The sequence below is a fragment of the Acanthochromis polyacanthus genome, chromosome 18, assembly GCF_021347895.1.
Source record: "Acanthochromis polyacanthus isolate Apoly-LR-REF ecotype Palm Island chromosome 18, KAUST_Apoly_ChrSc, whole genome shotgun sequence".
Lineage (NCBI taxonomy): Eukaryota > Metazoa > Chordata > Actinopteri > Pomacentridae > Acanthochromis > Acanthochromis polyacanthus.
The window spans coordinates 13,700,871-13,722,126 of NC_067130.1; the positions used below are offsets into that span (position 1 = coordinate 13,700,871).

General features: G+C 39.1%; 1 protein-coding gene across 1 annotated transcript; it reads right to left on the minus strand.

Annotated features, from left to right (window-relative positions):
- Window positions 1-249: 249 nt before the first annotated feature.
- On the minus strand, window positions 250-20,183 carry nup188 (nucleoporin 188). Its single transcript, XM_022198591.2, has 43 exons — window positions 20,103-20,183; window positions 18,536-18,590; window positions 18,301-18,374; window positions 18,133-18,217; window positions 17,943-18,023; window positions 17,696-17,740; window positions 17,495-17,587; window positions 17,236-17,355; window positions 16,897-17,108; window positions 16,075-16,189; window positions 15,623-15,823; window positions 14,794-14,874; window positions 14,611-14,703; window positions 14,400-14,519; window positions 14,202-14,328; window positions 13,892-14,050; window positions 13,140-13,266; window positions 12,947-13,034; window positions 12,219-12,295; window positions 11,987-12,101; window positions 11,790-11,910; window positions 11,636-11,702; window positions 10,572-10,697; window positions 10,208-10,448; window positions 9,910-10,116; window positions 9,656-9,825; window positions 9,493-9,562; window positions 9,332-9,399; window positions 9,023-9,218; window positions 8,228-8,305; window positions 8,021-8,106; window positions 7,775-7,920; window positions 7,502-7,680; window positions 5,994-6,194; window positions 5,812-5,904; window positions 5,565-5,717; window positions 4,050-4,187; window positions 3,884-3,958; window positions 3,047-3,262; window positions 2,774-2,905; window positions 2,619-2,692; window positions 1,801-1,930; window positions 250-1,055 (listed from the first exon to the last, which is right to left on the minus strand). Exons 1-43 carry the CDS (start codon window positions 20,141-20,143, stop codon window positions 876-878), a joined length of 5,256 nt encoding a protein of 1,751 aa, XP_022054283.2. The 5' UTR covers window positions 20,144-20,183; the 3' UTR covers window positions 250-875.
- Between the last annotated feature and the right edge of the window lie 1,073 nt (window positions 20,184-21,256).

The window sequence follows — 21,256 nt, forward strand, 5'->3', positions numbered from 1 at the left end:
TTCATTTTTTTTCAGCAGCAGTGGCAGACTCTCCCATAGATATATCTTCCAAACCAACTTCTCAGGTCTACATTTCAGGTGGTTATGCAAATTCTCAGAAATTTGGGTAATTTTTTTGCCTGTAAATGAGGGCAACAGGAGGGTTACAGATGCATTAACACTGTTAGGCAGCTACTCTTTCTGCCAGATGGGGGATATAAAAGTTCCATTCTTCTTAGACAAGCAAAAAAAATAAATTCCAATAAGAGATTGTGGTACAAAAGTCCCTTTATTAGCATATACTTTTTTTTTTTAAGTACAAATGGTGGCAGCCACTTCAAAACCCCACACGGAGAAGCACAAATTAGAAAATAGCAAAGTTCAAGACATTGTGAAAATGAAGAGATTTAGAAAAAACTGTTTTACAGGAGAAGCTCTTCTACTACATTTAGTTATACATAAAAAGGTCTTATAAGTAGCACTTGAAACGTGTCCGGTCATATGTTGTCATGGTGACCTATAAAACTAGGCCTCTGAAAAATGGACCACAGTCAGTGACTGATGTTTGTAGCACCAAGATCTCTACACACTCAGATTTCTTCATACTAATAAACTTGTTTTCACATTGACCTTTAAAAGTGAACACTTTGGTTGTGGTCAAGTTCAGTTAGAACAGTTTTGGCAAAATTCTGTATTTAACATCATCAGAATAAACACTAATTCCAGGTTTGTGCGACTTGAACAGTTACAGTTGCTGTGTACTGCAAAATTAGGCAAAACATCAGAAATAGACATTTTTCTCTGATGTTGGCTTTGTAGTACAACAGTAATTGTACTGTGGAGGGAAAAAAAACTAGCCATGTTTGAGATCTGCGTCTTGTACTGTAAATTCACATCTATCTCTGCACAAGTCTGACAAAGGCCTGAACCAGCTGGATGAACGGCTCCTGACCTTCGTGGCTCGCCTTGGAGCCCGGTGTGGGAGGTTTGGACTGGGTGGAGGGGAGGATGCCGCTGGCTGGAGATGATGGAGAGCCCCTCCGGAAGTGGCGGGAAAGGCTTGAAAGAAGAGTGCTCTGGAGGTGGAGGGAAGAAAAGTAGAAGTGTTTCAACAATATAACAGTCAATAAGCATGTTAGCTTTGTATCTCACTGATGAAGATGAAAGGAAAAGATTTTTTTTGAAAGTTCACATCAAGATTTGATGTTTAGAATATTAAACAGAATGTAGATATGTTCATGCCCATTTCATGAGCATTTCAACCAAAACATGAATGAAAACCACATTCATTTTTCAGTACTTTATAATATCAGTTTCCAATGATGCAATCAAATGAATGTGTTTTAGATCCAGACAGTCAGAAAATCGGACAAATTAACTATAATCACCAAAATCAACACTTTATGAGATGAAGACCATCCTAACTACTGGGACAAGCAGCAGTAATTGTTAACTTTGAACATAATCCACTATTAAAATCACCGCACTCTCAGTTCATGACCGAACAAACGTTTTAGAAGCAACACCTCAGAAGAAAATTCTAAAGACTTCTTAAAATTTTAAACATTTCAGTATTTAATCAAGCATTTTTTTGAAGAAACTATATTTTCATCTTTAAATGTCTCAGTAAAACACATAAGAAATGCAGCATTCTGTATATGTTTACCAAATATGAATAATATTTGTTATTTTCAGATTTTGTATGTGAGTATAGCAGTATGACAGCGCGTGATGACGGATTATGATTTTGTTTATCGTCATTAAAAGGCTGATTATGACCACACATATGGTTCTTATGTTCAAAAGGATGTGACGTCTCACCAGTTCTGAGCTGAGCTCTTGTTTGAGCCTCTGTTTGTCTCGAGGGAGGATGGATGGATCTTTGAGACACCGAGCGGCCTGAGAGATCAGCACATAGAAACAGTTCTCCATGGTGAACATCAGCAAGGACCTGAAGACAGAAAAGAAAAATAAGCTCATTTCTTTCATGTTAATGTTCATCAGTAAAGCAAAATGTGGGAGGAAAACATCTGTTTTACACTAAATATGAAGCCACAGCCAGCATCTCGTAGCGTAGTTTAGTAAACTTGTAGGAGGGGAAAGAGTTTCATTATCTCTGAGTGACGGTAAAAACCTTCATAAGGATTAAGACTTGACACTACCAGTCAAAAGTATGGACACACCTTTTCTGTCAGTGGTTTTTATTGAATTATTTTGCACATTGTAGATTAATACCAAAGACATCAAAACTGTAAAAGAATACATATGGAATTATGTCGTAAACGAAGAAGTGATCATCTTTAGTATTAGTCAACAATGTAGAAAATAATACAAATAAATAAAAAGAATTGAATGAGAAGATGTGGCAGGTAGCGCATAACATGGTGGAAGAGAGATTTTGTTTCTCTGCACACAGATTCAAGCTGCTTTTGCTAAGCTAAGATAACCACAGCTTCATAGTTAATGGACAAAGAACAGAGGTATTAAAAATTGTTCCTCTAATTTTCAGTAAAAAAACAGAAACATGTATTTCCCCCAAGTGTCATTTTCCTTAAAAGACCAGATGAATTATTAAGGCCGAAAGTGATACAAGTCTCATTAAAATAATACTTCCAGTAGAAGGAGGGAGATTTACTCACTTCAGTGCCTGGATCTCCTCTGATGAAGCCAGTGAAACTATGCTCAAAGAAACTGGCTCCTTCTTCTTCTCCATCTGTAAACAAACAGCACGAAATGAGCAGAAATCCACTGTGGAGTGATGGCAGATAAAGTTATTAAAGATGGCGACATCTACCTCGCTCAACATGCTCAGGGCCACGTTGATGGTGGCCAGCAGGGTCCCAAATGAAGGAGCCACATCGGGGTCAAACGCTGGAGTCGTGAAGCTGAGCACAAACAGGGTCCTGTACTCAGCCAAGTCCATACACTGACACAGGTAGAGACAAAGTCAGCATCGCACTCTCTTTTGCATAACTGTCACCATATAGCAGTTTCTTATGATGTACTTAGTTCTAAAAACATAATTAGACTCATTTGGGTGCTGGAGAGATGTTGTCAGCAGACCGACCTGGTCCAGGAGTATCTGGCAGCAATCTGGAGTGAAGTGCTGCAGGGTTGCCAGGGTTTTACTGAGGATCTTTAGCAAACTGCACTGCACAGCCAGCAGGGCCTTCTGCTCGGCCTCCTCCCTCTCCCCTCCACCTGCTGCCTCTTTATTCAGCGTCTGGGGCGGCCGCTGTGTCCTGGGGAGGGGGCCGGGGGGCAGGCTCTCACCGTTTTTAGCCTAGGGGAATACCAAAACAAACATGAAGAGGCTATTTCATGAAATATATAAACATTTAATCCTCCTGTTGTCCTCATTTACAGGCACCAAAAAATATTGTTTCCTTGTCTGAAAAAAAAAAAATCTGCAAAAAAAAATCCTCAAATTTCTGAAAATTTGCAAAACCTTCAGGAAGAAAATTCCAATAATTCCTTAAAACTTTCCCTTCAAAATTTTATTTTGTAAAAAAATCTCCCAAATTTGGCAAGAAAATTCTTGTAAATATTTTCAAAAAATAAGTAAAAATCTTCCAAAAAATATCCAACGAAAATCCAACAAAATTTGCTGGTTTTTGGTTGAATTTTTTTTTGTGTGAATGTTCTTAATAAACATTTTTAAGACTTATTTTTTCCACAAAAGTATTCATATTCATTCTTCCAAAAAAATCTTAAAAATATCTAAAGTGATTACATATATATATATATTTTCTTTAAGAACATTCACATAAAAATCAACCAAAACACACGCACGCGCGCGCACGCACGCACACGCACGCACACACACACACACACACTTTCCCGCAGGACACACGAGGGTTAAAAACATATTTATTGGATTCCCGCTTAATTCCTGGTTTCTGACCTGGAGGTAGTGATGGAGCATCTTCTTGCTGTGGAGCAGATAGGTGCAGGTCTGGCACAGATAACACAGGTTTATCTGCAGAGGGGAGATGGAAATGAAAGCATTAAATGAGTGAACGTTGAGCTGTTATTCTCCGTGATGATAGAGTGATTTCCTCGGGACTTGCCTGTACGTCTCTGAGCAGTTTGGGGAGGTGAAACTGCCACTCTTTGCAGAAGCTCGAGAGCTGCAGCAGGAAACCGACTGTGTGATCAGCCTCATCCAAACAGGCCAGACTCTGGACTGTTCGTACTGCATTCAGACACTGAGCAGGAGAGACGGTGAAGATTGTAACATTGTTCAAAAGCAAGAAAAGCAACACATTACCTGGATACAACAGACAATGAATACTGTTCTGAACACAGCTGAACAAACCGTGGCTGCATAACTATACAGAATGTCTTCCCTAAACTGCAAATGTCTCGACACTCGTGCCACTTTGCTCCCTTCTGCACCTTTTCCTAAAAAACACTGTGGAAAATACACCACAATGTTTGACTAATTATTTAACTTCACACAATTTTAAATGATAGAAGGGCATACAGGAGGAGTGCAGCAGCAGACAATTCTTCCAATAAATATAGAGCTTAAAGGGTTAGTTAATTCCTCCATCTACAGAATATTAAGATAAGATCCAATTTATTCATCCTAGAGCAGGGTTCTCGCCAGCGCATTTCAGCGTAACGGGCCGTTACGCTGTCAGTTTAAAAGATTACGCTGTGATTAGGGCCGCTACGCTGTTATTTTGACAGATAACGCCATGTGCGTTTGTTTTTATTGACTGGGTGCCAATCTAGGTTAATTTATGTCTCCCCACCTTAGCTGTACTTTCCTGTCGATTGACCCGTTCCCGTCTAAAATTGAGAGTCACTTCCAATCTCGGGGTTACAATTAGCATGTCTCGGTTGTTTCCGTGATGCCATGTATGGTGAATAGTGACCTAAATCACGAGCATTTGGAGCATGTGCGTGACGCTCATTGGCTGACATCTGGGCCGGCCGCTCGCGAGATTTAATGAAGGCTATTGCACATGCGGGAGGACCTGCTGTTAAGCTGTAAAAAAATCCTGGTGAGAACCCTGCTGGAGGAAATTATTTTGTACCATAAACAATAAACAAAGGTTAGTGGAATATACACAATTACACAGAGGTTAGTAGTAAAATAGAAATAAACAATAGAAAGTACAAAATGTAAGTTCGTGAAAGTGTTTGTGCGAAGTGTCACAGTGTGTAAAGTTAATGCAAATTTTTAATAATCAAGCATTTGTTGAAGTGATTTTTTTTAAAGAAAGAAAATATGATTTGCTTCGTGAAATAGTAGGAGTGTAATTTTGAGGAATGACATTAAACTAAATATCTTGGACTGTTGGTTAGACAACATAAGCACTTTGAACATGTCCGCTAATCATGTAAAAAATTCTGACTTGTATTTTTTCACCATTTCATGACATTTTATCAGTTAAATAACTAAGCCAATAACTGTCACAATAAGACAAGAAAAATAATTTAGTGGCAACTCTAAAACAAGACAGCTCAACTGGCTATTGCGTGTTCTTTTTCTTTCTTTCTTTTTCAAAACCAAACCCACAATATTTTTCCTGTGCTAAAGCAGGAAGACATCTTTCTTGATACTGCAGTCCTACCTGTAGTATTCGTTCTTGATGTACTCCAACAAAGTCCAGGGCTTCATTGATGAAGTTGTAGCGCAGAGTCTTGAGCAGACTCTCCATTAAAGACATGCAGAGGCGATACACACCCGGCCAACAGGCAGAGTCCTGGGACTTACGGGAGAAACTCTGCCCAGGGAAATGAATACACTCTGTTATTGTACCACATTAACACATCAGTGGTTACAGCTGTATCTAACTACTCTCACGTCTTTTCTTTTACCTGTGACGCCCCATTCGAAGAGACCTCATATACACTCAGAAGAGGAAGGCAGATAGTCTGAATAACTCCTGCTCCTGCAACAGCTGCTGCCCCCTAGAAGAAAAATAAACACATCCCTAACTTGATCGATGTCATAAAGTTATTCACAAAGTTATTGAGTAGAGGAGTGTGTTTGTGTTTACCTGAGGAGTGCGGGCCAGTGTGAGCAGCAGGTGGAGCGCAGCCTCGGTGAAGTAGAGGTTGTGTTTGGAGCGCAGGCTGAGCTCCACAGCGTTGAGCACCGAGGGGAGGACCGGAACCTTCCTCATCACTGATACCCAGTGTTCACCGTCCTCATCGGTGCGACACAGCTCCTTCGCTAAGTGGAGAGCCAGCACACACACCTGATAGAAAAGAGCGAGAGGGAAAATGGTCCAAGGCTTAACATGCATTGAATTTATACTGCAGCTGCAGACAGAGATCATGCTTCGTCAATCAAGTGTATTTACTACCCGGGACGTCCCTGAGGTGCCATTTTGGACGTACAGTTACAGTGAGCAGGTACAGTAAAGACATTAAGTAAATTAAATCATGAAACTGGAGAAACATTAGCAAAGTCTGAGGGTTCTGTACCAAAACAAATTCAGCCAGAATGCCAGAGACCGTTATGTGGATAAGGGGGAGCGTTGATTCAGTCTACATTGCTGCCTCCAGCCTTGTACTTGGACATTACCAACCGACCAGAAAGTACAAATCTCCTGAAGCCCGTGGACATTTCACCAACAGCTGGGTTCAGGATTTGTTCACACTTTGACCAAAGGACTGCGACAACACAGTTCTAACAGCAAAGCTAAGCTGGCTATAGTCAAGGAAACTCCAGCTTTCATTTGTGCTTTCTCCATGTAAACAAGCTGATGCAAACAGATGACATATTAAGATTGGAATGTTTGTTACGCTGTATATCACCAGGGCCTGATTATGGTTTATTTGTTGTGTTTAGAACAAATATGAACACAAGAGCATCTTGTCATCGTGAAACAAATCAAAGTCTGACAAAGTACTAAAGCCAACAGAACCTGTTTTTATTATTATACAACAGATTTCTGTGTTACGCCTTTAGAGCCTTTTGGATAATCAGCCTCAGAAAATGTCCAAAGTGGCAGTCAAACAGAAAATGCACTTTTTTGCATCATTTTCTTGAGACCAGTACAGCTAATACTGGTGCACTATGTCACAAACACAAATTGAGTTCCTCAAGTTTTTCTCAGTCTGACCCAAACACCATGGGAAATTTATGTAACTGAAATTAAAAGATATTCATAAAAGACAAAGTAACTGCCTCAACTCTGTGCCTTAACATGTAAAGATGCCAAACTATTTGATATATAGAAAGTCTTAAAAAAATGTAGAGGCTAAGATTAGTAACTTGAATATGAAACAGCCTCTTTGACATATGTGGAAGGAGATGGTTGGAACCAAAACAGGCTTTAAAGCCATGTCAAGCCATTATTATTCATAAAGCACAATTAAACACACAGGAGTTGGAACAAAGCGCTCTGCAACTGAGATTAACATTGCAAATTTCCTTCATGAATTTAAATGTTAACATTCAGATTCTACGATAATATTAAGAGAAACCCAAAAAATGTATGTGATCGAAGGCCAAAACATCTACAAACATCACTTCTGGCCAGTATCTGATCCCACTTACCCCGTCTCTCTGGTCTTTCTGTAAGCCTCGAGGAGAGTCCGTCTCCATGCTGTCCTCGTCCTCCACTGTGTCTGTCATCTGGCTCATGTGGCGAGTGTTGTCAATGAGCGCCAAAGCCTCATCTTTCACCGTCTCACACACAGATAGCAACAGCTGGGGCAGTTGGGAAATATCTCCACCTAGTTAACAATGGCATAAACAACAAAACTGACTTCCTGACAACTGCAACATTTTACTCAGACAGACAAACGTTGTCACATACACACTTCTTACCGTTGAGTCCTTGAATCTGCAGCACAGAAATGAGTGCAGAGAAGATTTTGGCTTTGGTCCTCTCCATCATCTGCTGGTCAGCTTGCAGGACGCTCTCCAGCATCAGGGACAGTGGAGACAGGATGTCAGGAGCTGCTGCTACCACGCTGGAGACAGAAAGAGGACAGTAACAGAGTTTAATAACAATGAAGAGTTTAAACAGCATGCACTGTCAGTTGTTCCTCTGTCAAATAGATGAGTGCACACCTTTTCCACTGTTTGAGGAGGATGAGTAGAAGAGTGGCCATCATGGATCCAAGGCGAAGACAAGGCACAGACATGGGAGTGGTCAACTGATAAAAACAGAAGACAGAAAGTGAGAGAACAATTAAAGGCAAGGGATTTTACAACAAAAAGAAACAGAAATAAGATGCAATTAATTACAGGAATATATTTGATACTATCAAGACTTACAGTCGCTTTAGTCCCATCCAGGACGTCCATGAAGAGCTTCAGCTTGGTCGAGTCTTCTGTTAGCTGCATCACTTCAGACTGAAAAACACAAAATATACCCTCCATCATCATGTTTTTCTGAGGTGACTCTGGAGATCATCTTTAGCAAGAAAACATTAGTGAATTTCACCAATTAATCTGGGAATGTGCATATTTGTTTTGTACCAAGAGTCAGATGAAAGGATTTACACCGCCGTCACATCATCGTTGCAGCTTTAAGGTTAACTTAGTACTAACACTGAAAAATGGGGAAACTAGCTTAGCCCTTCCTGAAATAAACAAAATCTGTCCACCAGCACCTCTAAACCTAAAGAAACAACACCATTAAATTTAGTCTAATCTGTTTTAATCTGTACAAAAACCAAAAAAAGAAGTACAGTCACTCCACAAAGTCACTGCTCCCAACCAAGAGATTATGTTGCAAATAACCTCCATATAACCAAAACTTGTCTTTACACTTCAATATTTGTATGGATTAAACAAACAAAATATGTATTGTAAACGTTAAAGGTACTGCTGGTTGTTCTCTGGACAGGTTGAGGCTAGCCGTCTTCCTCGTTTCAGATATTAATGCTAAGCTAATCTAAGCTAAGCTAACAAGCTGCTGCCTCCAAACTGATAGTCAAAAATAATGGTAATGTGAATTCATTTAACTCTCAGCAAGAAAGTGGAGAAGCCCATCACCCAAAATGCTAAAACTGTTCCTTTAAGACAGGCTGTCATTCTAGGCATGTTAGGGTTTTTACTGGAACATACATGAGTAGTGGAAAGAATCATCAACATCCGCCAAGCAGAGATCAACATCTGGGTCTCTGGGAAGTAACAGATGCCTTCCTCCTCCATCTCTGCCACGTGGCACACCAGAGATTTGACATACTGGGACCAGTATTCATAGCGTCGGGCATTGGAGAACTTCTGAAGCCCGTCCTTCAGAGATTGCTCCAAGGAACCGCTGCAAGAACACACGCGTAATTAAAATCAATTACATGAGATCTGAGTGATCATTTGAACATGAATATAACAAATACAGGAACACCTCTGTTATGGTATGGAGACTAAAATTACCTGACAACATAGTAGATCTCCAGGGCGATGATTTTCATGACAAAAGCACAGGTTTCCAAAACGCAAGGCTGAGAACAAATTGCAGTTGTTTAGTTGATACATCCATTGACATCCAGTTAGTGAACTAATCAGTAACGCAGAGCAAAAAAAAGCAAAAATACCTCTGTGGTGTCTGAAGGAGGGGTGAGGGTTCCAAAAAGAGGCGTTGTCAAATTCTCCCAAAACTTGTCTCTAAAAAAGCAGCATTACAGCACTTCAGCGTCACACTCCAATTATTTTTTTAAATTGTCCACCTGTATTTTTTGTTTGAGAAAATAAGCTTACTTGGTGCGTAAGACAGAGATGGCGCTGTCTCTGCGATCCTGCCAGAGGGCGAGGAGGAAGGCCAGGGCTGCTCGGTGCAGCAGCGGAGGACACCAATACTTCCCCTGCTGTTTGGAGTCAATCAGGTCCAACACCACATGAAGACAGCTCCACTCTCCCAGAAGAAACTCCTACAAAAAACACAAGAAAAATATTTTGAAAATAAAGGCAGCATTAGTAAATGTAAAAACAAACACAGTTCTTGCATTTCATACCTTTGACCCCTCATTTCCATCTTTAACTTCCAGGTTCAGAAAGAGTTCAATGAGGCCAGGCTGCGTTTCCACAGCAACGGTAAGGAACTCAAGGATCATGACCTTGATCCTCATGTCTTCTGTCTTGCTCTGCAACCGAGTGAGAAACGCATCCCGGATGGCTGCTGCATCGCTACCAAGGCAAGCGTAGACGGACATTGGCGCCACCTAGAGACAACAAGAGCAACATTTAGTGCTGTTCAAAAACCCATCAAGTTTTTAGAATGTCTACACTGCATTTGTACAATGGACGTGTTACCGTGGCGAGTCTTTTGAGCAGCTGGATTGCGAGACGAGGGAGAGCTGGATCATGTTTATGGTAAATATATTTGGCCAGGACGACTATGAGGTTGTTGCCGTGACCACCGTGTTGAGTCAGCGCCTGCTCCAGAGGGGACACAGCATCAGATGGCGGCTTCAATCGGATGACGTTGTTTGTGACAGAAAAGGCCAGTTTTACTGTCTGGATCAGGATCTGACCGGGACCCTCAGAGCCACAGCTGTACAGAAAGCACAAGAAAATGTAACTCCTGGATTTACCAAACATGACAACAGAATTAGTGAAAGTCAAAAAGATGGAAGATTAGAGACTAATTATGAGGGAAACACATCTGAATGTTCACCTGCTGGGCTGTGCAGCCAAGACCACATCTATGGTGTCCACTCCAACTCCCATGATATTGACGACTGCCTGTCCAGCTTCTGTGTTTGCCAGGCTGTAGATGCACAGAGACTGCAGGGTGGGAGTGCTGCATCCAGGAAGAAAAGGAGAACATCAGGAGCTTTATAAGTAAACAGTCAAATATCCGTTAAGGACAATTTATGTTTTCCAGTAGACACAGTTCCATTCAAACTACAATATATATGCATTCTAAAGAGTACACTTCAGGCTGCTTCAGAGATGCTGCAATGCTCCTCATGTAAAAGACAGCAAGAAAAAGTTGAGGGAACCTAAAACGTGATCTCTGGAGAATTTGGTACTTCCCACTGTGCTTAGGAACCGTGGATGAAAAGCATGTAGAAGCCAAAGCACCTCCAAAGGTGGGCAATGACTACTTCAATCACAATTCTTTTAATGATGGATCATAAATGTTTGGATAACTGCAAATCTCCTCACACATCCTAAAAACAAGTCTGCGTTTTGAGCACTATTTGCTTTCGTGTTATATTCAGTCATCACACCTCCAGCGCATAGCTTCAATGGACATGCACAGACAGTCAGATTTCGATGGGCAGTATTTATATCTAATTGACATGCAGGCACACAATGAATGAATTGACCTTAAATTTTAACCATTATAGTTAACTGTCTAGCAATTTTACAATTGTTTGGTCAAAAAATCATCAGAAAACTACACAAAGAACTGACACAATCATATCTCTTGTTCAGTATGACAAGAGTAAAAAACATTTTTACTTAATCATGGAGAATAAAGCAAATCCTCACATTTGAGACATTTGAACCATCAAATGTGATGTTTAGGGAAACTAACTGATGCATGTTAATTTTTTGATGAAGTAATTGATTAACAGACGTACCATTTCAGCTCAAGAATAAATACTTTGAAATAATATTCTTTTAATATCACTGAGTAATCGCTTGTTTGTAGGATGTAAAAGTGTCCCTGTGTGCAGTTAAACAGGCCAGAGAGTTTAGACACTTGAATCCCCACAGATTTATCCTTACCTCCCCTGGTCTTCTCCCTCTGGGCTCAGATTGAGAATAGCATGGATCAGCTCCAAAATAAGACAACCTGCAGCAACACGCAGAAGTCCATTTTTACTCAGTTTTACCTTTTACTTATTTTCCAGTAAAAAAGAAACAGAGAAAGTGCCTTTACCTATCCTCTCTCTGACTCCATATGTGTTGTAGCGCCACTTATGGTATGTTGGCAGCATTTCCTTTAACACCAGCAGCACACAGGGGATCAGACCTTTGTTCTGAGTGCTGCCAAGCTGACCCTGAAATAATATCATATCATATAAATATCATAATACACATAATAGCAGGAGCATTTCATCTAAAAACTGTCATTACCTTAACCAGGGTTGTAATGAGACGAAGGAAAGCGATGGTCACAGCATATTCCCCCCTGGGCTGCTCGATCTGGACCAGCAGGTTGCCATAGTTACCTGCCTTCATCCCCTCCGCACTAGGAAATAAAAAACTGTTTTGTTCTACACTTTTTATTTCCCACAAAAGTAAAACTTTGATAACGGCCAGAAAAATTAAGCCTTTGGAAGCACACAGTTTGGGCTTTTTAGTTTACCTCACACACTGAGCCATGCTGGTCAAAGGGTTGGAGGCAAAGGGGAGGAAACCAGTGTGGTGCAGACTGGACCACACCTGGAGGTAAAAAAGAAGATATATGAACTGGCTGAGGAGGTGTCAAGAACACTGAACACTCTCGTGTTGTCCTGTAGGTCAAAATTGGCACGGTTTTAAGTTTGAAAATGTGGAAAATATATATATATTTTCACAGTAAAATTTCTGATGTCCACATTTCAACATTTCTGGGAAATCTCTGAACATTTTTTGTGTAAAAAAATAAGTCTTAAAAATGTTTATTAAGAACATTCACACAAAAAAATCAACCAAAATCCAGAGAATTCCGTTGGATTTTGGTTGATTTTTTGTGAATGTTCTTAAAGAAAATATTAGAAGTTTTACTGATATATATGTAATCACTAGATATTTTTAGGATTTTTTTGGGAATATTTTTACTTATTTTTTGAAAATATTTACAAGAATTTTCTTGCCAAATGTGGGGGATTTTTTAAAAATAAAACTTTTAAGGGAAAATTTTAAGGAATTATTGGAATTTTCTTCCTGAGTTTTTGCAAATTTTCAGAAATTGTGGGATTTTTTTTGCTGAATTTTTGGATTCTTTTCAGACAAGGAAACAAAATGTTTTTGGTGTCCCTAAATGAAGACAACAGGAGGGGTAATCGATTCATTTTACTGTCTGTTCACACTGGAAGTATCCAGTTTACCCACCTTCCCCGGCATCCTTGCAGCCAGTACAGAGAGGCAGTTCACACAGGAGGCAATCACGTCTACTGGAGGGTTGATGACTGACGTTAACCTGACACAAAAGACAAATCAATTCTTCTATCTCTAATCAAAACTGTTGCAAATTGAAAATCTTTAATAACTAATAGACTTTGGAGTCTCTGTAAAGTTAACGTACCTCTGCAGCAACATGTAGATGCGTGAAGTTAGAGGTAACAGACAATCCGACACAGTCCAGTCTGTGCTTATGATCTTATGGACCAGATCCAGGATGGGCTTCACACGTGCACAGTGAGCGATGACATCTAGCGGAAGGAACGTCACATGAAGAAAGACAAATTAATCCTTTTGGAAAAGTCAGTGATCAATAATCAACCGACACAATAAAATGTTACTTTTTATATGTCTGATTATATTTTATACTATTCTTCATTTTTGTCAACAAATCCACTGAAAGGGGAAAAAAAACAAGGTGGAACTGACCCAACTGATAAATACTGTCCTTGATTTGAAAGCCTGGAAAAATGTATTTACTTCACTTACTACCTAAGGATTCCATTGTTGTGAAAAGATTCTTTAAAAACATATCACTAAGCCATGTTGTTGCTTCTTCATCACAATGGCATTATACTTTATTTTGAGTCTATCCCATATCTGCTGCCATAAATACTCACTAAAGTAGACTTTATCTTAACACATCACATCCACTGATGCAGAGTCCCCAACAAATACATAATGTTCAACTGCTTCAGTAAAGTTTATTAAAGGCTACAATTCCCAGCTGTTAAAGGACATTTTAATCCCAAAAAAAGTCTATAACTGTGAAACTACTTTTTCTATGAGACCTTTGAAACCACAAAACAAATAAAAATATATAAAGAGTGTTACTAGATTTTCCATGTGATACTATACAAATGACCAGTTGTGTACCTGCGGTTGAAACCACGTGGAGCAGCATCTCCACCTCACAGGTGAAGAGAGTCCAGGAGCTGTAGGAGTAGTCCCAGCGCACCACGTAGCCCTGCTCGCCTCCGATCATCACCTGACCCAGCACACCCTGAGGCATCCACAGGTTAGTCTGCCCTGCGCCTGTTGATAAAGATGAAATGTGAGATTTTATGCACGTCACATAGGACAAAAAAATAGAAGAATATGCAACGAAAGTTCACCAGGCCTTCAGAAAATGTTTGTTACATTAAATTGTCTACCTTTATTCGGCTCTCAACAACAATGAACTAACCGAGAGGGTAGAGAAGTTTTGGAGTTTGTCTCCTCCACAGCGTCTCGTCATCCTTGGAGATGATGTCATTGGGCTTGTGTTTGTAAACTTGTGTGTAGAAGGACATCTTATCCAAGAAGTTGTAGACCTGTCATACAGAAATAAGACCATTTACAAAAGGAAAAGTTGAATGTGCACACATTTGTGTGTAACACTGACCTTTTTGACCGTCGACTTGTTTGACAGAAGTGCAGTTAGGAGCTGCAGCAGAGGTCCAATCTTATGAGGGAACATCCCAACTGCACTGTCCAGGATCATTCCCAGTCCCATGTTTGGCTTCTGAAATAAAAATGTGTCAAACAACAAAGATTATCAACAGTTTTATTCCATCTTCCCTTTTAAGAACCATCTATTTTGTCTTTTTTCTCACCATTTCCCAAAAGACTTCAGCCAGACTGGGAGCAGAGAGGACCTCACAGGCAGCATCAATTAGGTGGGAGCACTGCGTCGCCACTCCATCAGACTGTAACATCCAACACAACAGGAAAAAGTTACCATCACAGCTCATGCATATGGATGTGAAGACATAAAAATGCAAAATCGAGGTGCGTACCTGCAGGCTTTCTTCTTCAAAAGAAGTGATCACAAATGAGAGGAGGCCGTAGACACACATTTTTGCTGTGCTTGCTGTACACTGGAGAGATAACGAGACGAAAAGACCTAAAAATTATTGCAGTGTAACAAGAACAATTACTAATCTGAGAGCAGATAGTTGTACTTTCTTGTATATACACTTTTAATTTTTGAATCTCATGGAAAAAAGTTTGATTGTGAAACCTGTTCATAGAAGAGGTCAAATTAAGACCATTTTTAAATTATTTATGATCTCGCCAAGAACTACCTAAAACTCTGCATAATAATACATGGCTTCAGTGCCATGTTTCCTCTTCAAAGCTTGGCTACGCTGCAGATATAAACCACAATTTGAAGGGCATGATTACTGAAACCTGAAAGTTTGATTTAATTACAGTCCTGACTATAAAATTGATGCAGAGTACAATACATAACCCGTCTGGCAGAAGGTTTTCATTCTAACCATCTCATTAGAGGCTGATTCGGGTCTGAGGCCAGAGGTTATTACATTTTACTACCTGTTTGAGAAAATCAGAAGCACCAGGATTCCACTTTACTACTATTGCTGCTCTGTGGCCTTTGATTAGTGGGGGTTATGACCCTGTAAAAGTGTGCTACTTCCTTGAGCTAATGTGTTCTGAGGTGTGCAGCAGCAGGATATAATTCAAGCAATTTTAGGTAATGAAGGCAGAGCTGTCCAAAACTGAAATGTTTAAAACAGACTATTTCCCTCTAACTCAAAAGTGACCTTTTTTTGCCTTTAATTCCTAACATCTTTGCATTGAATCAGACCCAAGTGTGCATCTTACATTATTCCCCGAGGCTCCAAGACCTTTCAGCATGGTTGACAGGTACTTGAACACCTCCAGCTGCAGGGCGGTGTTGCCTATCCTTCTGATTACGGGGCTGGACTCGTCTGGTCTCAGAGTGTGTCTCAGCAGGACCCAGGCCAACAGCACTGGACCATGATGAGGGATGTCACCAAATGTCAGTAGCAGGTGATCCATCTCCTGAAAAAGACAGCGAAAACCGGTTCAGAGCTTAAACTAATTCTCTCAATGTTTAATTTGTGTAAAGAAATGCCAGACTCCAGAATTGTGGAGTTCTTCCAGAAAAAATAGGTTTGTACTCAAATCTGCAGCACTAGACAGTTTTAGCATGATATATTTAGCATGATAACTGTTTTCAGACTGCACACACTGTGTGGAAGATTAGCATTAATATTGCAAACGTCTCTTTTACTGAGAGATGCAAATCAAACCTTAATGACATCAGGAGCACTAGAGAACTGGTGCTGTTCTGTGCAATCCTCCAGAGCACACTTGTGCAGGAAGTCGATGTCCATTCCTTCAACCAGAATGAGAGAGCTCAAGTATCTGCAGGCCAAAGAAAACATACAATTCATTACATACCACAGACGAAATGACAAATTGTTAAATATTCTTGATATATCCATATATACATGCAAATAAATGCTTATTGCAGATGAATCGTATCAGTGTATATATCTGCCAACAACACACAGAAATGGTAGTGACATTAAACAGTTGGCTCACAAGCCAGTATATATCTTGGTCACACAATACAGAATTATTCTTCAGGGATGTTGAGATGAAGTGCAATATATAAGGACATTGGAATTTCAATCGTTATAACATCGTGTGTTGTGTCCAATGTGACTGATGACTGCTTGACTTCCTGACCATTTGGTTAGTATTTACCAAAAGTATGTTGCATCTGCTCAGTTTGCTGTGTATTTAAGTGCATTTTTAGTTTTCAAACAAAGTCAAACAACATGAACACATTCAGTTCATTAAAAAAAGCATATATTGTACTTTGGGGTTAATATTTTCCTTTCTAGCTTTGTAAATACCTGTATATATTGTGTTATATTTATTTTATTACTACTATTTTTTCTCTTCTTCTTTCTATACTTATTATTTATTATTCTCTTTCCTTATTTATAGGGTGACACCAACAGCTGAAACCAAATTCCTTGAATGTTGTCTACATACTTGGCCATTACAGCTGATTCTGATTCTGATATGAATGATACACAAACACAAACAAAAAGTGCACTCACCCGATCCGGTCGACCAGCGCATCCATGCTCTTGTCTACAAGGTGTCTGTTGGTCTGCCGCAAACCGAAGCCTTGTTCTTTGAACATTTTGGTGAAACTCAACAGGTCAGACGGGCTCATCTCAAAATAAGCATAATACAGAAAGATGATCTCCAGCAGCAGAGACTGTTCTCGCAGACACTGTAGGAACCATCGAGACACCTGTCTCTCCGTCTAAAAAACAACAATGAAAATAAAAAGCATGCAGTTATGACACTGAAGTCAAACAATAAAAATGTGATTAAAATTAAGGGTAGTAGACAGTATATTAACCAAATATGAAACAAGCTTATGTTATCACCATGAGGTTTCCGTGGGTTTCCCATGTTGGTGCTTCTGCCTTGAAGAGATTTTCAAACTGCGACTGGTATTTGCTCACCAGGTCCTTCTCCAGCTTATTCACACAATTACTGTACTCAGCCTAAACAAACAACAAACACACCTGAGGTTACATTACAGAAGCAACAACAAATTAAATATTCCTAGTGAGAAACACTTGGTTAGTATTAAAGCTGTGTTTATCAGTTATCTGATGTAATACAAGTGCAGCTGCTTCTCACTCTGTAGGGATGCCGCTCATCCTGAAAGTATGTCAGCAGGAGGAGGACGCATCTGAGCAGACACATGCGCTCCTCATAGTAATAGTCGGCGATCTGTGAAAACACAAAACAAGCATTCACACTTACTGGATTACATATGGAAGGTGTAACTGTCATGCTGGATCAGTAATCAGTAAACGTAAAGGACATATCAATACTGACCTTTAGCAGTAGAGCCTGGCTTTGGCGCTCATCCTTGAGAACAACCTGTATAGAAGACTCTGTTATCCAATGTATGAATTTATCGTTTCACACTCTTTGCAATTTTGTTCCTCAAAAATATCAATGACCTTAACTGCATTACAGTATTAAATCCTATTCACAAAACAGGTTTTCATTGAAAACTGTGTCAAAAATGCTGCCCAAGATTGCAAATAAAAAAGGTAACAATATGAGGGCTGACAGAGACCTTTAAAGAATCACGAGTGCCTCTGTAGTCCTCTTGTAGGTAGCACTGTAAAAGCTGCACACTCTGCTGCTCATCAAGGTTCTGTAATATTATCAAAACAACAATTCAGAATTAAACCATCATGACATGCACCATCACCAACGGAAGACAACAAATGACATATGTTTCAGAAAAAAGTTTTATTTCTTACCAAAAGTTTACTGATCCTCAGACCAAAGTCCTTCAGCGGTTGTGCAACATCTTTGTTCTCCTTCACTTTCCCAGCAGAGGATGAGCTATAACAGGTAATGCTGACAGTTATGTTTTCAGTTATGAATAAAAGTGTATATAATATAAAAAACAAAAACTGTAACTCTACCTGGGTGGTTTGTAGTAACTGAGACCTTGATGCAGTCTGTCCCAATTATTGTCAAGTTCTGCATCTATCTGAGCCTGTGGTCATCAAGCATTAAAGAACATTTGTTTTTCTTACAAAAGTGTCAATGGCTTCAGAAGTATTACAAAATGAACCACAGATTCATTTGCTTGTGGAACAACAGTCCCGCATACTTCTACATTTACAGAGCAGAACAACAAGCAGCAAGAGGACATACCGGCTCTCTCAGTGCAGACCTCCCCAGCAGTATGGTCCATAATTCTCGACAGCTTCTAAGAGAAGAATGGGTATATTTTAGCAAAGTGATAATGGGCATTAACGTGTGTATATTGTGCTGTATTAATACACAGCAGTATACATAAGAAAATAACAGTTCATTGTGTGTTAAAGCACAATTTTCTCTAATAAACAGATTAGAGGTTGCCAGTGTGCTGACATACATTTGGAAAATATGAACCAGTTGACTGTTAGAGATTTTCTCTGCCATATTTATTGCAGAAACCTTTTTGTAAAGATCTCTGATAGAGTATCTTCATGTAGCAAGTTGAACCAAAAAGAAATAACTACAGTTTCTGTTAATTCATGTTCAATTCACGCACGTTCAAAATCAGCGGTGTACAAAAGGCAACATAACATCAGTGAGATAAAGATAAACAGAAGACGAAGCAAAAATGTCAATATCAGTCTAGGAAATTATTTTCATATATATAAATATATATTTATATAGCACATTTAAAGCGACAACCATTGAACTGAAGTGCTTTGCAGAGAAATAAAATTGCCATTACAACTTTATAGTAGTTTGATATTAAGGTTAAGACCTTACCATTATTTATTATGTACATTTACCTGAGCAGGTAAACTATTGCAGTTTAGTCCCCATAATATGATATAATATGAAAAATATATATTCGTACATATGGTATTTATGAACGCATGTCAATCTTGTGACCTTACGTTACTAATATAATTCGTGTTTTCTAAAGTAAGTTTATGTACCATCTCTCAACAGTTCAGGGGTTGTCTAATGTTGCTGCACATGTTGACTTGGGTTGTTGCGTTTGTCACTGAAAGTTTAAGACTTAATGAATTGAGTACATACAGATACATGTGTTGAAACTCATTACTGATTTCGTTGCACTTTGTAACGTGCAGATTCTGTCATGTACAGATTCATTAACCCCTCTCTTCACTGTTACACCTCCTTGTTGGTGCAAATGAAATGACTGACAAATGAGCTAATGTGATTAATAACAAACTGAAGGCAGCGTTAGTTTCAGCTTTTAGGTCAAACAGCGCAAATGTAGGAGATATTTCTCATACAGATGATTTTAGCTAACTTAGCAATTGTCCTGTCCATGTCCAAACAGTAGCGTTAGCTTTTCCATAATTACCAACGAACCACGCAGTGACGAGTCACTGCCGTTTATGGAGCTAACTGAGAAGCACTTTATCTCGACATAAACAAAGTGTTTTTAATTTAATACCCAGATGTATTAGACTAACTATCCCTAAAGAGTTCGCCTAAGTGTCGTGCTGTTGTTGACATGCGGCTGGCACACCGCGCTGCTGAAAAGCCATTCAAATGTTTAGCTGTTAGCACTTGCTAAGCTAAGCTAGCGTGGTGCTAACAGAGTAAAAGACAAGTCGCCAAATGTAACTGTGAATGTTCCCAACACCTAACAAACATGTATGTTGCGTAGAACTGGTCGCTCGCTGAGAAATACTTCAGAAGTGACTAAAACACTGTAGACATTAAATAAAGTTAGTTGCAATGTTTCTACCTGACGCTCATCTCCGATTCCGCCATCTTCGCTTCTCTCATATGATTGGCTGTTGTGATGGCTCGTCATCGCAGTCGTAGGCAGCTTCTTCTTCGTTGATACCGTGGTGTTCTTCGTCCAGCGCCATCTTCTGGTGTGAGATATCATATCGTCCTCGAAAAACTGAGATGCAATTTTAAGCAAAATTTTAATTACGCCACCTATGTTTTTTCTTCCGCTCTTATAATCCATATCATTTATTTATAGTTCGAAGTGGGTTTTACTTATTTCGAGACTGTCTTTTCCTCCATGCATTATGTGCACTATTGCATGTTATTAACTTTGTGTTCTGTCTCCTTCAACCTTTGCAGGTATTTCTATCCCTTTATCTGGACAGTTCTGATCTATAGCCACTTGTGTGGTCAGTCTAGTGTTTGTTGTTCAATTTTAAATGACGTTTTTCCCTCCACTGTCACCAACATGCTGCTTATCAGGAACCTTTGGATTTGTTGGGTTTTGAATGTATATTTTTTGTAGGGTCGTAACCATAATTTCTCAGTTAGACAGGTAATTTGTCATAGAATATAATATTGCAGGTTACCAATTTTAACATTTAAGTTAGTCAGGTTTTCTTTTAGTATTTATAATAATATAAATTCTTAACTTTAATATTTAACCTAGTCAGATAAAATTGTTTTTTATACCTCCAATATTTAACAACTCAGGTTTATTTACGTGATAAATAATACTTTAGGGCCTTAACCTTAATATTTACTATGGTTGGCTAAATCTACATAATAAACAGTATTGTAGAGACTCAACATATATATTCAATTACATTAGGCAAATTTTGCATAATATTATAGGACCTTAACTGGAGTATTTACCTTATTATGATAAATTAAAATAATGCATAATACTGTAGGGTCTTAACCATTTAATTCACTCAGGGAAAACTTCTTAATAATATTGTTGGGTCTTTACGGTATCATTTAACTTATCTGGGTAAATTTAAATATTTTTAAGGGTATTTTTGTAGGGTCTTAACCATAACATTTAATTTAGTTGGGGTGGTTGGATGGAATTAAGATGACTGTAACGTCTCAATATTAATATTTAATTTAGTTGGGTAAATCTGTGCTTTATATAATTTTGTGTAATATGTTAGGCTCTTA